The following is an 18,604-nucleotide window of genomic DNA, read 5'->3' as shown; positions in this document are numbered from 1 at the left end:
AATCGAGTTGAAGCTCAAAATGTTTTTTCACAAATAGCCATAAAATATTAATAAAATACTACTTTTTGAATGTCTCCCCCATAAGTCTGTTTTATAGGGTCCCAAAAAAATCCCATAAGTGAAAAAATGGATTTTGCGAGTTTTTGGCGATAATGATGTTTTTTCGGAATTTTATTTAATGCAAATTATTTCTAATACTTAAAATACTACTTGATGCTGATAATTAGATGTTTAAAGCAATTGTTTAAACAATGTATTATTGTTCTTAGCATTTTTTGTCTTAGAACATAGTTAAAAAATTGCGGCTTTTTCTGAAAAAATTGTACTTTTTTCCAATTTTCAATCAGAGTGAGGTAATAATTAATTAATTTAAAAAAGTTTTAACAATTTATTATTTCTGTAAATAATATTCTCTTAGAATAATGCTAGAAAATTGCAGATAAAAAAAATGTCAACTTTTTTCGATTTCGAATTAGAGTGATATAAACAATTGATAAAAGTCAAAAATCGATTGTTTAAACAATTTCAAATTATTTGGATCAATAATATCTTTGAATAATGCTGTAAACTGTTGTTTTTTCTTATATTTTCAACTTTTTTCCCGCTTTTCACTTGGAGTGAGTTAATATTTTATTTTATTTAGCAAAAATAACTGTTTCAACCAATTATTATTACTTATAGCTATATTGTTTGTTATTTAAAATTAACCAAAGTAATTGTTTAAACAATTTATTACTATTAATAATATGTGCTTTGCTTAACTATTTATCTATTTTTCACTTGCAGTAACTTAATAATTAATTTAATTCAACAAAGATAATTGTTTAAACAGATTATCATTATTTCTAACTATCTTCATCTATATTAATGCTAGATAGTTGTGGTTTATTTTTGAAATTTTTTACTTTTTGCCCACTTATCATTTAGTAAAGCAATAATTAATGCAAGTTAACAAAAATATTTGTTTAAACAATTTATTATTGTTTCTAGCTATATTCTCCTACATTTATGATAGAAAGTTAAATAACTAAAATGTGAAAGCAAAACTAAAGATTTTAGAAAAAAGCAACTTTCTAGCATTACTCTAAGAGAAGAAAGTCATAAACAATATTAAATTGTTTGAAGAAGCATGTTTTTTAAATTGCATTAATTATTATCTCACTAGATGAAAATCGGACTAAATGTTTAAAAGTTTAGGTAGAACCGCAACTTTTTAGCACTTATCTAAGAGAAGATAATTATAAACAATAATAAATTGTTTAAAAACCGGTTTGTTAACTTGCATTATTTATCATTTTACGAAGTTAAAAGTGGGTAAACGTTGAAAAATTCAGAAGAAACCGCAACTTTCTATCATTATTTAAATTGTTCATTATTAAAAATAATAATAAATTGCTTAAGCAATTAAATTTGCTTAAATTAAAGATATAATTCGTCATAAAATTTTTTATATTAAAAATTTGGTATACTCAAATCTTTTAAATTTTAATTATTTCAAGTTAATTTCAAATCGTTTGAAAGCTAACAATTTTCAAATTGTTAATTATAATTTTCAAAATTCACCCTTTTCAGTTTTAATTGCACAATTAACAATAATTAAAATTGAACTATTTATCGCTCAACATAAAAAGTTCAGAATTCTAAAATTACAACCACTCGAAATTCTAATCGTTTAATTTTTAACACTTTATTAATTTTTGTAAATGAATTTTCACAAAAACAAAAAAATGAATTTTCAACCAATGAAAAAAATAGAATAGTTATTTCTACATTTAACAAAATAATTTTAACAATAAATATTTGAACTTTCGACCAAAAAGATGAATTTTCGACCATAGAAATTCATTTTCTACCACAAAGGATAAATTTCCAACGAAAAAGTATCAATTTTCCAGAAAAAATGGAATAGCTATACTTTCAGTTAAAAAAATTAATTTTTGATAAAAAAGAAACGAATTTGAAACTAAAAATACACTTTTTCAACAAAAAATGGAATAGTTCAATTTAAAAAAAAATGTTTCAGAATTGTTAAATGTTTGAAAAAATATAATTTTTGAACGAATTAAAAATAAAGGTGAATTAAAAAAAATGTTAAACATTTTTTAAATGTTTCAAAATATATAATTTTGCAATGAATTAAAAACAAAATTTCAAAAGTACTTAAATTTTCAAGAAAAAAGTTTTTCAAATTAAAATTAATCATCAATCAGAAATTTGAATTTTTATCAAATCTCTAGCCAGAAAGGATGAATTTTTTTAACCAAAAATACGAATTTTCAACCAACAGAGATTCCTCAGTCAATAATGAAAAATTTTTGTCCAAACTGTGGAATAAATAAATTTGTACATTCATTCTCTAAGATTATAAATTAAATAAATATATGTTTCGATCGTAACGTTTTTATCTAAATAATTGAGTGTAATCTGTGCAATATGCTAATTATTTTTAATACTTTTCATAACTCCAATTTTTATTAGGCAATTGGATATTTTCCTCTTTTTTTTTTAGTTTTCGAGCATGAGATATCAGGACATAGAACAATAAATTCGAAAATTGGGACAGCGATAAAAAATAAGGACACGTCCTGATAAAACAGGACGTCATTTTTACGACGACCCCATCTTTCACGCTTCGGATAGGTTTTAAGTTTGAATTTTACGGCTTCCAAATTTTAGCAATTTTTCCTTTGATCTTGAGAGATAAAATCGAAATGTCGTTACATAACCGGCTTCAATTATTCCTATAACCTTATAATAGTAATGTGGGGGGATAGGGAGTGAATTCTAGGAAAAGGTGAAGTTGATATTTTCAATACTGAACAGCGAGAAGCGAATAAATACCAACTGAAGACTAAAGAAGAAAGAGAGAAAAGGAGAAAAGGGAGAAATGTAAAAGAGAGGGGATTTAGATTCAAAAGTCTAGCGTCTAGCAACGCTAATGTAAATTGTAAGCCTTAAGGCCGGCCGGCGACTCACAATTTTATATATCCACACAAAGACACCTTTTCGCACACCAGTGCAAAGTCGTAGGCAAGAATAGTATTTTGCTGAGAAAAAAGGGGACCAAGAATCAAGCCTAAGAAACCGGAGGGTACCAGGTTCGCGTATGGAGGGGAAATTTCCAATTAGGTGAGGGGCTGGACTAGTGGTGGGGGACAGAAATAGTGGTGGTATCGACGGCGACGCTTCATTGGCGTAACCAACTTTTATGAGATTGACAACAATTTTCGGGTGCTATCTACAAATAATGGATATTGTATTTTTCTGCAAAAAAAAGTTTCGTGCTAAGTAAAAATGTTAAGCAACTCGACGCAATTTCCAGCCTCTTTTAAAGATTCAAGCTAGCCAGAATATTTGTGCTAACCGAGTCTCGAGATAACCGAAATTTTTCAGCTACTGACAAATTTTGAACTGTCCTAGAATTGCTACCCAAATATTTTAATTTCTGGAAACTTTTTGAGCTACCCACAATCTTGGAGTTACTCGATTTCGAGATAACTGAAAATCTCGAGCTACTTAAAAGTTTTTTAAATTTGGTTTGCTCAAACAATAGATATTGTAATTATCTGCAGAAAAATTAATTAAATTATTCAAAAATGCTGGTCTACTCGCATTTCTGAGCTATGTACATTTCTGAGCTACTCACGATAGTTGAGCTACTCGAGTTCTCAGTTCACTGCAAATTTTGAACCATACGAAAATGTTAAGCTACTGGCAGGTGGTAAGGGCCTAAAAGTTATGAGCTATTGGAAATATTTGAGCTACTCGAGTTTCTAAGTACTAGAAAATGTTGAGCTACTTAAATTTTTTCATATTCTGGAAAGTTTTTAAATGTCAATAACATGTGAGTTTTTCGGCTTTTGAGATAACCAAGAATTTTAAGCTAATGAACAATTTTTAGCCGCCGAAAAATTTGGAAATGTTGAGCTACTAGAATTTTCCTAGCTTCTTGAGAGATTTCATAAAACAATGAATGTTGTATTATGCTGCAAAAAATGTTTGAAATATCTAACAATGTTAAGCTACTCGCATATTTTAAGTTTTTTGAAAGTATTGAGCATTCCGAAATCTTTGAGCTACACAAGTTTCTATATTACCGAAAATCTTAGGCTATTCAAAAGTTCCTTCTTCGGCGGTTTTTATAAAACAATGGATATTGTATTTCTTAGCAGAAAAAAAATTTCGAATTATTTGAAAATGTTGAGGTACTCGTATTTACAAGCTAGTTTGAGCTACTGAAAAATGTTTAGTTGTATACAAATTTTGAGCTACCCAGAACTTTTCTTTTATTAGTTTCTAAAAAGAACGGATATTGTATTTTAAGCAAAAAAAAGTTTTGATCTATCCAAAAATGTTGAGCTACTCGTATTTTCCAAAATTCTAAAGTTTTGAGCAACCCACAATATTTGAGCGACTCGAGTTTGGAGACGACCAATAATTTTAAGCTTCCGTAGAATTTTAAAGTACCAAAAAATGACTTCTTTGATTAGTTTCTATATATTGTAGAAAAATACAGAAAAATATTCATTGTTTTTTCTGCACAAAAAAAGTGTACAGTTACCCGAAAATATTGATGTCATTGAATTTTTTAATCTCCAAAAGGTTTGAGCTACTTAGCAATTTTGAGCTACCGAAATTTTTCTTTTTTCATTGGTTGTGCAAAAAATGGATATTGTATTCTTCTGCAGAAAGTAATTGAGCAGTACAAAATGTTAAGCTACTCGCAATTTGTAAGTTTTTAAAAATGTTGAGCCATTTAGAATCTTAGAGCTACACTTATTTCTAAATAACTGAAAATTTCGAGCTACCGGCAAAGATTTAGGTGCTGATAATTTTTGAGTTATCCAAAAGTTGATTCTTTTTATTGGTTTCTAAGGACAATGGATATTGTATTTTTCAGCAGAAAAAAGTTTCGAGCTGTTCAAAAATGTTGAGCTACTCGTTTTTTCCAAACTCCTGGAAAGTTTCGAGCTCCCCACAATACTTGAGCCCCACGAATTTCGATAAAAGTTTCAAGCTACCGAAAAATATTTGTCCGTTGAAAATTTTGAGCTAATAAAAAAATTCGAGCTACCAAAACGTTTTTTTTTTTTAATATTCCTAGAAAAATTGTCTCATCGCACATTGATAGATTTACAAATGTTGTCTTCGACGAATCCAGGTGCTCTTTGGCCTCAATTTGAAGTATTTTCGAAAATGATTAAAACTGATGTGAAATAGGAAAAAATTCGAACTAGTGTAACTACGCCACTGCGACGCTTCACGTAAAGAAGCGTCGCGACGGCGGGGGTAGAGTTTGGTGGTGGGGGAGAAGCATGTGCGACACCGTAGAAGGGCTGCATGACGCGTTTTTTCGGTAGGGGGGGTTGTCAAGCGGATTTGGGGGGAGGGGTGGAAGTGGGGGTTTGTTTGAGAACCACCACTACCTCCCACAACGCAAACCTCATTCCTTGTTGAGATCTCGCGCGATCACCGTCAGAGTAACTCGGCGGCACATTTTTAAATATAAGTTTGTTTATTTATTCCTATATATCAATATATTTATAATTTTTATGTGCATAAGTTAACGCAAACAACGAGATCGCGTGAGGCGCGTTCCAAAACTATTTTTGCGAATCAGCAAAGGAATAATAGAAATTAATTTTCTAATTGAAATTTTTTTATTTTTAATCAATTTCATTCGATTGAGGTGTACAGGTGTGTGTAAGGTATTACCAATTTTTCATAATCTAGTGTGTTTGGAGTGCTGAAGTCGTACTGGGAGAAAATTTACTGGGAGGAAGTAAAGTGCTTATCATGTCTCACAAGACGAAGCAAGGCTCGACACCAATGCATGGGGGTAACTTTGCGGTAAGTTTAAACAAAATGTTAATCAGGTATTTTTTTAAGCCGGTGTTTTTCCTTCATGTGGGGTATTTTGGTTGGTCACGTGGGGCAAGATGGATGTTTACAAAACAAGTTCATTTCATCTGCCACGTGTCTAATCAACGTGTTAGATTTTTTGATTTTGGGTTACAGCATTGTTACATTATTGTAACATTCAAACAAAATATCCCTTAAAATCTCAGGTTAATAAGTGTTAACAATTAAAGTTGAAAACTAATAATCATCTTGTAAAAAAAATACAGTCTCAACGAAATATTTAACAGATATTGGCTCACTTGTTATCGTACCCATATGGTAGAAATAGAACAACACATTTCTCAATTTGTTTTTAGTTCAATTTTGTTATTATCCAAAATCAGGAAATGTGCTACTATCACTTCCGCTATAGTATTACACATAATGATAAAAAATAAGTTTTTACTTCATAAATAGAATTTTAAAATATAATTTAAGTTTTTTCTTTTTGGCACCTTAATTTGAATATAAACAGTCTTATTATTTGAAAAAAAAGAATAAAGCAGTGGAAATGAGTCAACTAAAGTTTATTAACAATTCAAATTTTTTAAGAATCACTTTACCCAGGATTTGAGTTTCGGTAAGAATAGGCCGTTACATTGAGAAGAAATTGTACCTTTTTTTCTTTTTTTGTAATCTTATCCATGGATGATTTGATAAGGTAGCAGGTCTTCTGAATGAGTTACTTTACGTCACTTTCCTAAGCTTATGTAAAGTCTGATTGATCTCTGATAACGTCATCGAGTTCACTGTCATCCATCTATTTTTTTAAAAAAGGTTTAAAAAAAATATTCTCAAACATACATTTTTTATTAACCTAATCAAAGTTATTAATTACATAAAAATCTATTGTTTATAAATTTCCCTCCTCAAAGGAAGTTCTCAATATTGGGAATTTCCGTCTAAGAGAAAGATATAAATAAAAAATGTAAAATTTGTAACTGCAGTGTATCTTTAACGGTTCGTTGAATTTGCGGAAATGTAATTAATTGACCGAGACGAGTAGATCTATTAGCGGAAAATCAATTATAAATTTTGTTTGTTAAGATCAGACTTGATTGAAATCAGTGATGACTCAGGATGTGATGCATCAAGAATATTCTTGTTCCGGGATATTTAAAAAAAGCATTTTACTAAATTTAGATTTTCAATGAGAGCCTTCAAATTTTTTAGAATTTCTGAATTCTTCCTTTATTTTTCGATTTTTTATTTGTGATTCAAATCAGAATTAAATAGAAACGTCCTGCAGCTTTATTTCATTTTTTTTTTAAATTTAGTTTTACTTGCTGATACAAAGGCTTCAAAATATATATTTTTTAGTTTTGTTATTGGTTTAACATTCAAGTTGAAATGTTTTCAATTTTTTTCATTCTATTTTAAACTGACTCATTCCGAATATATTTTTATAAAAAGTGTGTCTTGCACATGTCAATGCTTCGAAATTCCGGTCTTTTGCCAAAAAAGATTGAAATTCTTATGACTTTCATGCTGGAAATATTCTGAATTTATTTGTCATATAAATTAAATGTCATTGTTTATAAATTTATACATCCTTCATTTAAAATTAAACACTAGGAATAAAAACTCAAATAATTATTTTTTAAAGCAAAAAATTGACCTTGCAACTTTGTCTCACTCTTCTGATTATATTTGTTATCTTATAAATTATGTTTTGCACATGCACAAGTTTCTAAATTTAGATTTTTGAAGTTTGAATTAATAAAGTGGTTGAAAGCTTCAAAATTGAGTGTGTGGCAAGTTTAACTGGAATCATTTAAATTTGAATGCTTACAAAATGAAGCGTTCCTAAATTTTAAGTAAACATTATAAATAAACATTGAATTTAGAATTTTTTTCTGATTTTAAAATCTGACTTTTAATCAGCTTTGTCTCATTCCATTTTTTTTATAATCAGTGTTTCTTGCTTCCAATTATTTACATTTGAGATTCAAAATTTTTAATACTTTCATGTTTTAATTTTAACAGAATTATTTGTTACCTTGTAAATCATTTCTTATCCATCCAAAAGCTCTAAAATTTGTATTTTTTTAAGTAATTGGAATTTTCCAAAATTCAGGTATTGTCAGTTTTATTTGCAGTAATGAACCTTCCTAAATTTGAATGAAACATTTAAAAATATTTAAGTTCGAATTTTTTTAAATCAAAGAAGTTTTTAAATAGAAACGTCTTGCAACTTGGACTCACTCCAACTTTTTTTTTAGATTTTTTTTTTAATTTACAAGTGTTATTGTAATTCTTGGTAAATATACCAAATTTCTCTTAAAGAAAATTACGTCTCCAATTAATGGGTTTGGCCTCTAGGAATTAGGAATTTGGTTTGAACATTTTCCAAGGTCAAAATTGCAAAAATTTTTTTGATAATTTATAATTTAACCTTTCTAAATTTTAATAAAATCTAAGAAAAAATTGTAATTGGATTTTTTTCCAACTGAGGTGTCTTTTAAATTCAGCAATAAAGCTTCAATTGAAGATCGGAACGATTCTGAATCACTTCAATCGAAGTGACATCACTTATCTGAACAATAGATTGGAAACCTACGTAATCTGTAAATATAGGAACGAAATTTCCACGTAATCTCTAAATAACTTCCGCTGAAATGCGATAAAAATCGCGATACTAAAAAAACTGATCTAGGTATTTCCGTTTCCTGAAAAGCTAAAAATACCCAGCACACTGATCTTGGAAAATAATGATCGATTGCATTCCGGACCATTACTCGTTATCATTGATCCATGTCTTTCCAGGAAAGGTCTTTTCCACTGAGGATAAATACTAAAGAATTATTTCTGGACGAGTTACGTAAAATCTGGAAGATCTGTTCCTACTGAAGGAGCCATTTCGAGATCTCTATCTGTAACATTTTTCAGCATCGTTGACAAGCGCTCAATGCCAAGTTGCCCGTTTCGCTTCTTTTTTCTTTGTGATTTAATTTTCTTTTTCAGTAAAAAAGAAAGCCTTTTTATGGTTTGAAACTTATTTAAATAATTGTTTTTTTTTTTTGAGTCGTGTTCATGACAAATTTTGAAAAGACTTGTAAAAAAGGTTGAAGGTCTTTTGAATTTTAAAGCAAAAAATTGGGAAAGCAATTTCTATTTTTGAAAAAGATACAAATTTAAAAGTATTATATTTTTGGCCGATAATCCATCCTTTTGGTTAGAATATTTATTTGAAAATTCAACAATTTTGTTAAAAAGTCATTCTGTTTGAATTAATGATTTGTAGCAGTTGAACAATTTTCAACAATTGAATAATTGTCGGCATTTGTGGTTGTTGAAAATTCATCTTTTAAGGTTACAAGTTTAACTGTTTGGTTGAAAAATAACTTTTTTGTTGAAAAGTCATATTTTCTGGTTCAAAATTCAATGGTTTTGTAGCCAATCCCTTTCTTTATTGCAACTTCAAAAATTTGGTTGTAAAATTTTTTTTCTTGATTGGAAAATCTTTCTTTTTTGAAAATTCGATGCGAATTGTCTTTTTGACTTCAATTCTTTTTTTAAATACTATTCCATTTTTTATCAGAAATTCATCTTTTTTATTAGAGAATTCGACTACTTGGTTGAAAAAAAATCAACTATTACATTTTTCGCTAATAATACTTTTTTTTGTTTAAAATTGATCTTTTATGTTAAAAAATAATTTTTTTAAGTTTAAAATTTAACTTTTTAAAAAAATCTTTTTTTTTTGTTCTTATAAACTGATTTTTATTGAAAAATTCAAATATTTTTTGGTTGAAATATCAACTATTAAATTTTTTAATTGAAAATCTATATAATCCATTATTTTTTGAAAATTTGTTTTTTTTTGTTGTTGTTAAAGATTCAAATTTGTTATTGATAATTCGTGTATTTTGTTGAGAATCCATTCTTTTGATTGAAGCTTCATTATTTTATTTTAAAATTCGCCTCTTTAGTTGAAAATTAAACTGTTTTGTTGAAGCTTCATTTTTTATATTAATTTTTTTAATGAAAATTTAACCATCCCTTTTTTATTTTTATAACTAATTTGTAAAATTTTGGTTGTTCAAGTTTCATCATTTTAATTAAAATTCATCTTTTTTGTTTAAAAATTAAAATAGTTAAACTACTTCGTTAAAAGTTTAACTACTTTGTTAAAAAAAATGTTGATTAAAGTTTTATCCCTTTGATAAAACTGTAAGTACTAAGTAAAAATTTTTTTTTTTGTCGAAGTTTCATAATTTTAGTTGAAATATAAAATACTTGGTTGAAAATTTATATACTTGATTAAAATTTGAACTAATTGGTCAAACCAAATTTTTTTGTTTGAAGATTCATTTCTTTGATGAAACTTTTTCTTTGGAAAAATTCAATTTTTGGTTGAAGATTCATCATTTTAGTTGAAAATTAATCTTTTGTGATTGAAATTTCAAATACTTGATTGAAAGTTAAACTACTTCGTTGAAATTTGAACTGCTTTGTTAACAACAATTTTTTTTTGTTTGGAAGTTCATAATTTTAGTTAAAAATTCATCTTTTATGATTGAAATTTCAAATATTCTGACTAAAGATTCATATTTTTAATGAAATTTTCACTACTTTGGAAAAATTAATTTTGTTGAAGATTTATTATTTTAGTTAAGAATTTATCTTTTGTGATTAAAAATTCATTGCTTGATATAGAGTTGAACTCCTTTGTCAAAAAAAAAATGTTTGGTTCAAGGTAAATAATTTTAGTTGAAAATTCGTCTTTTGTTATTTGAAAATTAAAATACTTGATCGAAATTTCAAATACCTCGTTGAAAGTAGAACTACTTGATTGAATGTTGAACCACTTTATGAAAAGTTGCACTACTTTGTTAAAAAAAAACATTTTTTAAAAGAAATTGTATTGAATTTGTTGAAAATTCGTCTTTTTGGCAGAAAATTAATTTTTTGTTTGTTGAAAATTCAACATTAAAAAAAAAATTTTTTTAATTCGGAAATTTTTCAGAAATCAGACCCTAACTGGGGGAAAAGAGTTCTTTAATTGAAGGTTTCTTAGCATAGGTCAAAGTAAGACTATAATAGCCATCAGGCACGTGATTCGCGGTAGAGCAAATTTTCGTTTATAATTGGTGTCTTGTCTTGGCTTCGCCTGAATGCTAAAGATAACTATAGGGGATTCGTAATTTAACGTCAATGGACTCCAATCAGGTCAGCGCCACTCAAATGTTTCGCTACTTTCGATCATCTCATTCCCGATTTCTCACGCACTTTTTCCCTGGGCTAGATTCAACGAATTCTCAGAATTCACTAGTGGATATCATCATATTTACAGATGATTATCTAAGATTGTCTGGAATCCGAGGTGGAATCCTCAACCTTTGTTTCTTTTTTAGTTTTAGCTTAGAGAGCCTGAAAAGAATCCTAGAATAAATTATTTCAAACAATGTAGAATGGAAATTTGTATTTCTTGCAAAATTTAATTCCTCACATATTAGAAAGTTTTCAATTCAAATTCTTTTTTCAAATTTACTGTCCACAAGTATGAATTCTGATTTTTGCAAATTTTTAAAATTCAATTTCAACTCTTATACAATTCTCTAAAAATAATAGTAAGAACTTAAAATTTAAGCAAAATGAACCTCAAAATCTCCTCTTTAAAATGCAGCCAATAAAATGAAAAAATATTTAGTGGTTCTCGAGTTATCATAAAAAATGTGAAGGCGTTCGCAAGATGAAATTCGACGGTCAAGCAGTGGCTGACGGGCAAAGGACGTCAGTCACGGCTCGACCGTCTTGCGAACAACTTCACATTTTTTCTGATAATTCGAGAACCACTGAACATTTTTTCAGTTTCTTGGGTGCCTTTTAAAGAGGAATTTTTGAGATACATTTTACTTGAATTTTACTTTTTTACTATTATTTTTAGAGATTTTTATAAGAGTTGTAATTGAATCTTTAAAATTGGAAAAAATCAGAAATTAGACTTACGAAATCATTACTTATCGGCAATAACTTGAATAGGGTTACTTTGATGACACGAAATTTGATCAGCTTTTCAGCCCATTTTTTTAGAGAATATGAATGAAAACCTTCTATATGAGTTCAAAAATAAATTTTCAACAATAGATTTAAATTTTTAATTAGTAATTAATTTTTAACCTAAAATGACGAATTTTCAACGAAAGTGAATTCTTCACCAAGAAGATTAATTTTCTACCAAAAAAAAGACGATTTTTCACAAAATCCATGAATTTTCAACTAAAAATGATAACTAAAAATATAATAGTTAAATTCTCAAACAAACAATGAACCAAATATCTCAATTTTTAATTCAGGAAGACCGTTAATTTTTCAATAAAATGACCACCAAATTGTTGAATTTTCTAAAAATTAGATTAATTTTGAACAAAATAATTGAGTGTTTACAAAAAAAAAAAAAATTTTGGAGCAACAAAATTCATTTTCTACCATTTTCTATATGCATTTTCAACAAAATACATGAATTTTTAATTTAAAAAGACGATTTTTCAACAAATCAGTTGAATTTTTAGCAAAAATGAATTTTCCATAAGGTTGTTAAAGTTTCTACAAATTACATTAATTTTGCACTAAATAATTTAATTATTATCAAACAAAAATTTGTTTTTAACCAAAAAGATTGATTTTCTATAAAAAAAACGATAAATCTTTAACGATATACATTAATTTTTAACTAAAAAAATGAATTTTCAACCAAGAATTCAATAGCGAAATTTTCAGTTAAAAACATTTACTTTCAACCAAAAAAAAAATACTTCTCTGTACGATTCTTAAAGTTTCTACAAATTACATTAACGTTTCACCAAATAATTCGATTTTTAACAAACAAAAAGCAAGAATAATTTTCATCCAAAAAGATTCATTTTCCTTAAAACAAGACAAATCTTTAACGAAATAAATAAATTTTCAACTAAAAAATATCAATTTTTAACCAAAAATTCAGTTTAAAAAAATTGTTAAATTGTTCACAAATTACATTAATGTTTCAGCAAATAATTCGATTTTTTAACAAACAAAAAACAAGAATAATTTTCATCCAAAAAGATAAATTTTCTTTTAGCCAAAAGAAAAAGACGAACAAATTCTTAACCATAAAGATAAGTTTTCAAACAAGAAAATTAACTTTTGACCAAAAATGAAGAATTTTCAACAAAGCACATGAATTTTCAACGAAATATTTGAAAATTTTAAATAAAAAGGATATATTTGAAATAAAAAATTGAATAGTTAAATTTTCTCTCTTGAAAAAATTAATTTTCGAAAAAAAATCTAATTTTTAACAATATATTTAAATTTTCAACCAATGACAAGAAATTTGAAACCAAAAAGACGGATTTTTAACAAAAAGGATGAACTATCAATTGATCAAAATCGATTTTAATCCAAAATTGAAATAATTAAATTTTTTGATAAGAAACTTAATTTTTAACACATAAGAACAAAATATTTTCAATAAAATATTTGTTAACTATTTGGATTACTTCGAATTAGCTAGATTGCAAGTAAATTATTTTGGAATACTCCGGATTATTGTTTCAATTCTCATGGATTCAATTTCTTTTTAATTTTTTTAATTTAGCCTCTATTCAAAATTAAAAACTATATCAAAAATTAATAATTTATGTTTTTTATATGAGATATTGCCGATTGTTCAATTCATTTTCTGGAGAAACGAGAGTTTCAGCAAATTATTTCTCCTCTCGTTAATAGTGGTTCCCGGTTCGAATCCTGGCAGACGCAGATTTTTTTTGTTTCCCCACAAAAATATTCGAACAGTGACCGGAAATATTCAACGTCAGAAACGAATTACTATGTCCAAATGTTGATTTCCAATTTTTCATGATCTTTTTTAATGCTTGCCTTTTGTTTTCTGAGTTTTAAATTATTAAAAATGTGAAATTCATTGTCAGAAAGACAAAGAAAGCGTTGGAAATTGAAGGTGCGGAAATAATAAGAAATTGCTAACAAAAATTGTTTACATAATATTAAAAGAAATGTAAAGGTTTGGAAAGAGATTGTAAACTATTTTCAAAATAAAGCTTTTATTTCGGGAATATACGACGTTTTGAATAATAATAATAATAATAATAATAATAATAACAAAATAAATAACGAAGGTAATGAAATGTGAACGAGTGGAAAATTGTGACGCAAGAAATGCCTAATGTCACATATTGGCTTCGTGTACTTAAATCACACTTCATGATTATTATACAGACGACAGTAATAGAAATCGGCTGCTTCTGATATATACATTAGATTTTATTGCTAGTTGCGTAATTTCCGCGAACTCTTTAAATCAGACTTAACGAAGTTCACAGAACGAAGATTTAAAAACTGTAAGTTATTTATTATTAATTATTAATTATTATTATTATTATTATTATTATTATTATTATTATTATTATTTCCGGGATCAGATTTCCCATTTTTGGATTCTGAATTAATATAATCAAAATTTGACCAAACCTATAAACATTTTTAATTAACAATTAACAATGTAATGATTTTGAAGAAGTTGAAAACGTCTAGAAAAGTTCTAAAAAAAACAACAGAAAAAATGGTATCAAAACAAAAATTTTGCCGGTCTGAAAAACGATTCCGAACACATAAAACAGATAAGATGTGTTTTTTATAGATAGTAGAAACTTTTGTTACATATTGAAAAAATAAATCGGAGGTGTTTTGTTGAAAATATTTTTTTCATGTTTTTAAAATTTAATGAAAAAAAAAATTTTCTGTGCAGACACGCCCTTTTTATTTTACTTTATATTTTGTTTATTAATAATGTTTTTTATATATATAAATATTCCTGCAAAAAATTGAAAAGAGAAGTTTTTGAGACAATTCACTTTCAATAAATTTTGGAAAAACAGCCGCTATTTTTCTATTATTTTAATGTTTTGAAATTTAATATTTTGAAAAAACTTTCTTTCAAGTTTTGTGACTTTTCAAGTAATTTTCGAATGATTCTAACAAATCCGAAGTTTTTTTTTTATTAAACTGATAATTCGGTGTGATTCAGCGTAATCCAGTTGTACAGATAATCCAGGGTAATCCAGATATTTGGAAGTAATTTACGTAATCCAAATAATTAATTTGTAATCCAGTGTAATCCATCCAATTAGTAATAATTTGCATAAATAATTTTAATAGTTTTTAATTATTTTGTTGAAAAATGGTTGTTTTGTTGTTGTTGAAAACTGATTCTCTTAACTGAAAATTTTACTATTCCGTTTTTTGTTACAAATTTATATGTTTTTAGTTGAAAATTAATTTATTTTGTTGAAAGATCATCTTTTTCCGGTAAAAACGTAATCTTTTTATTAAAAATTTAGGTTTTTGTTTAAAAATTCAATTTATTGATGAAACAATGATTTGCGTTGTCCAAAATTGAACAATTTTGTTAAAATATCATTTTTTTTATTAAAAATTCCACAGTTATGTTGAATATTCGTATTTTTGTTAAAAATTCAACTGTTTTGTTAAAAATGTATTTCTCAGGCTAAACGTTCAAATGCATTGTGGAAATTATATTTTTTGAACTGAAAATTTATCGTTTTTATTAAAAAAAATAATTATAGTACTTGGTTGAAACATAAACACTTCTGATAAACATTTCTGATCTTAGTTGGAAATCGACAATTTATTAATTTATATATAGTAACTATTCCAGTTAAAAATAGATTATTCTATTTGTCTTTCAAAATTAATTTATTAAAAGTATAATGTAAATATTCCATTTTTTGTTGCAACTTTTTTTTTCAAGTTCATGTATTTTATTAAAAAATCGACTTTTTTTATAGAAAAATAATATTCTTGGTTACATATCCATGCTTTTTATTTAAAAAAAACAACTATTTGATTGAAAATTAATCTATATTGCTGAAAATTAAATAATTTTTTTAAAAATTATATTTTTTGGTCGAATTCAACTCTTTTTGATTTGGCATTAAAATATTTTTTGTTTGAAATATCAACTATTACATTTTTCGATTAAAATTCATATATTTTGGTTCAAAATTAGTTCATTTTTTAAAAATTTACCAATTTTGTTAAAAAGTTTAACTACTGTATTTGAAAATCATTGTTTTTGGTTGAAAATTAATTTTTTTAATCTTGAAAAATAATTTCCTCGATTTTTTATTGAAAATTGATCATCTTCAGTTGAAAATTAAACAATTTGGTACAAGATTATTGTATTTTTTTATAAATTTATATTTTTTGGTTGAAATATCAACTGTTACATTTTTCGTGGATAATTGGTCTCTTTTGTTTGAAAATTTACCAATTTTGGTACAAATTTGTTTAAAAATGTAACTACTTAGTTTAAAAATAATTGTTTTTTTGGTTGAAAATTAATTTTTTAATCTTGAAAATGTATTTCTTCGATTTTTTATTGAAAGTTGATCTTCTTAATTTGAAAATTAAACAAATTGGTACAAAATTGTTGTTTTTTTATAAATTCATATTTTTTAGTTGAAATAGCAACTAATACATTTTTCGTGGAAAATTCATCCCTTTTGGTTAAAAATGAGCAGATTTTTAAAAAATTACCAAATTTTTAGAAAATTTACCAATTGTGTTAAAAATTTGGTTAAAAACCTTAACTAATTTGTTTAAAAAACATGGTTTTTTTGTTGTTGAAAATTAATTTTTTAATCTTGAAAAATAATTTCCTCGATTTTTTATTGAAAACTGATAATCTTCAGTTGAAAATTAAACCATTTGTTACAACTTTGTTGTATTTTCTTATAAATTATTTTTTTTTGTTGAAATAGCAAATAATAAATTTTTCGTAGGTAATTTATCCCTTTTGGTTACAAATTAGTTTATTTTTAGAAAATTTACTAATGTTTTAAAACAATTTTGTTTAAAAATTCAACGACTTTGTTTAAAAAACATTGTTTTTTTTTTTGTTAAAAAATAATTTTTTAATCTGAAAATTTATTACTGCTATTATTTATTCAAAATTGATCGTATTCAGTTGGAAATTAAACAATTTTGTAGAAATTTTCTGTAGTTTTTATAAAATCGTTTTTTTTTTATTAATTGTTGATTATATTTAGTTAACAAATCAACAATTTGACTTGAAAAAGTATGTATTTTTTTTGTAAATTTATATTTTTATTAGAAAATTAATATTTTTAAAATTTTAACCTTCTTGGTTAAATGATGATCTACTTTGTTAAAAATTTATTTTATCAGTTAAGGTTCCATCTCTTCGATTGAATATTTAACTAATTTGTTGAAAATTATTATTTTTTCATTTAACATTCATCTCTTGTGGTCAAAAATTAATTTCTTTGTAGAAATTTCCACAATTTTTTTAAAAAGTAATTTAACGTTTCAAGATTTTTCATTCTAGTTGAAAAATCATCTCCTTGGCTTAAAATTTAACTATTTACTTAAAAAATTTGTTTTTTAATTGCAAAAATGAATGCAGTAACCGAAAATTTAACTATTCAACTTTTCGTGGAAATTTTGTTTAGTTCGAAACTCAACTATTTGGTTTAAAATTATTAATATATTTTCTTGACCTGAAATGGAAATGGACCTTGATCTATTTCCTTATTACTATTTTTTATTTTTCTTCCCAAGAACTTTTTCGGTTCAAGTGATTTCTATTCTCGTCTTAGCGAAGAAATACAACCAAGGTCAATATTTTTCTTCCACCCTTGTTGCGTCAGCTGCGGCTTTATAACTTTTTTAATAGCCTATAAGCGATTGACGTGGAGGCTAAAACTGGTAAGTTGGCAACTATATATCAATAGTGAGAAATAGGAACACAATGATCGATTTTGCGGCAGAGTCAACGTTCTGGAAGCCATACGCGTTTCCGTATATCCAGAAACAAGTCTCGTGTCCAATCATAGTGTTATTGACTGGGGTGAAGTAATGAGTCGCGTGAGTTTATGACTGGCTCTCTAACTCACTTCATCTTCGCTATCCGAGGTGGCAAACGGCAGGCGACAAACGGCAGGCGACAAACGGCAGGCGACAAACGGCGGCCGACAAAAACCGTTGTGCGGCCGTAAGTACGATTATGAATATGTGGAGCGAATGTTTCGCGGGTGAAGGTCTACGCCGGCCACGCGTTTTAATCAGTTTAATGTTCCATTCGCACCACGGACTGATAAGGCTCTCGTGTGTTCGATAGAGAGAAAGATGGGGGGGGGGGACTTTGCTTTCGAGAGAGAAAGAGAGAGAGAGAGAGAAGGCGAAAGGAAGAAAGAGGTTTGCGCTTGCGCTCGAGTGCTCAATCCCAGTGCGGAAATTTCCATGACGATTTGCGTTTGCCTTCATAATGCTTGTTTTACCAGGTTTTACTTCCGAAGTTTCTTTCTTATTCTACCTCTGCCTGTGAAGGCTCATTGCAAATTTGTCTGATAACTAGTTTAATGGCCTTCCTTATCGGCATAGAAAGGAGCAATAGTATCAAAATAGTAGCATAAATTTTGTTTTAATAATACAATGTTTGTTTGTATTAAATTGCTAGACTGAAATTTTAACATTTGATTGTTTTTTTTTTTTAATTGTTGATAAATCAACTCTTTTTTGTTGCAAATTAAATTTTATTAACTGGAAATTTATAGTGCAGAAGCTGGGTAGGATCCCGTATGCATTAAAGAGGTAAAGGATAAAAACTATGTAGTCTTATGTATTTTGACCCGCTGAATCCAATGGTACCGGTTAATTT

General features: G+C 26.9%; 1 protein-coding gene across 3 annotated transcripts in view; it reads left to right on the top strand.

Moving 5' to 3' along the window:
- The first annotated feature begins 5,464 nt into the window (after window positions 1–5,464).
- Window positions 5,465–18,604, top strand: part of LOC117181732 (proton-coupled amino acid transporter-like protein pathetic) — a 72,776-nt gene continuing 59,636 nt past the window's right edge. For 2 of the 3 annotated variants that reach the window (XM_033374693.1, XM_033374691.1), the window contains exon 1: window positions 5,465–5,850. In XM_033374693.1, the coding sequence (XP_033230584.1) occupies window positions 5,797–5,850 (54 nt within the window). In that variant the 5' untranslated portion in view covers window positions 5,465–5,796. Of the gene's footprint in view, window positions 5,851–14,134; window positions 14,244–18,604 lie in introns of those variants that run through there. The other variant, XM_033374694.1, reaches the window with a different exon arrangement.

The sequence above is a fragment of the Belonocnema kinseyi genome, chromosome 10, assembly GCF_010883055.1.
Source record: "Belonocnema kinseyi isolate 2016_QV_RU_SX_M_011 chromosome 10, B_treatae_v1, whole genome shotgun sequence".
NCBI classification, from domain to species: domain Eukaryota; kingdom Metazoa; phylum Arthropoda; class Insecta; order Hymenoptera; family Cynipidae; genus Belonocnema; species Belonocnema kinseyi.
This window is presented reverse-complemented; position numbering and strand designations above follow the sequence as displayed.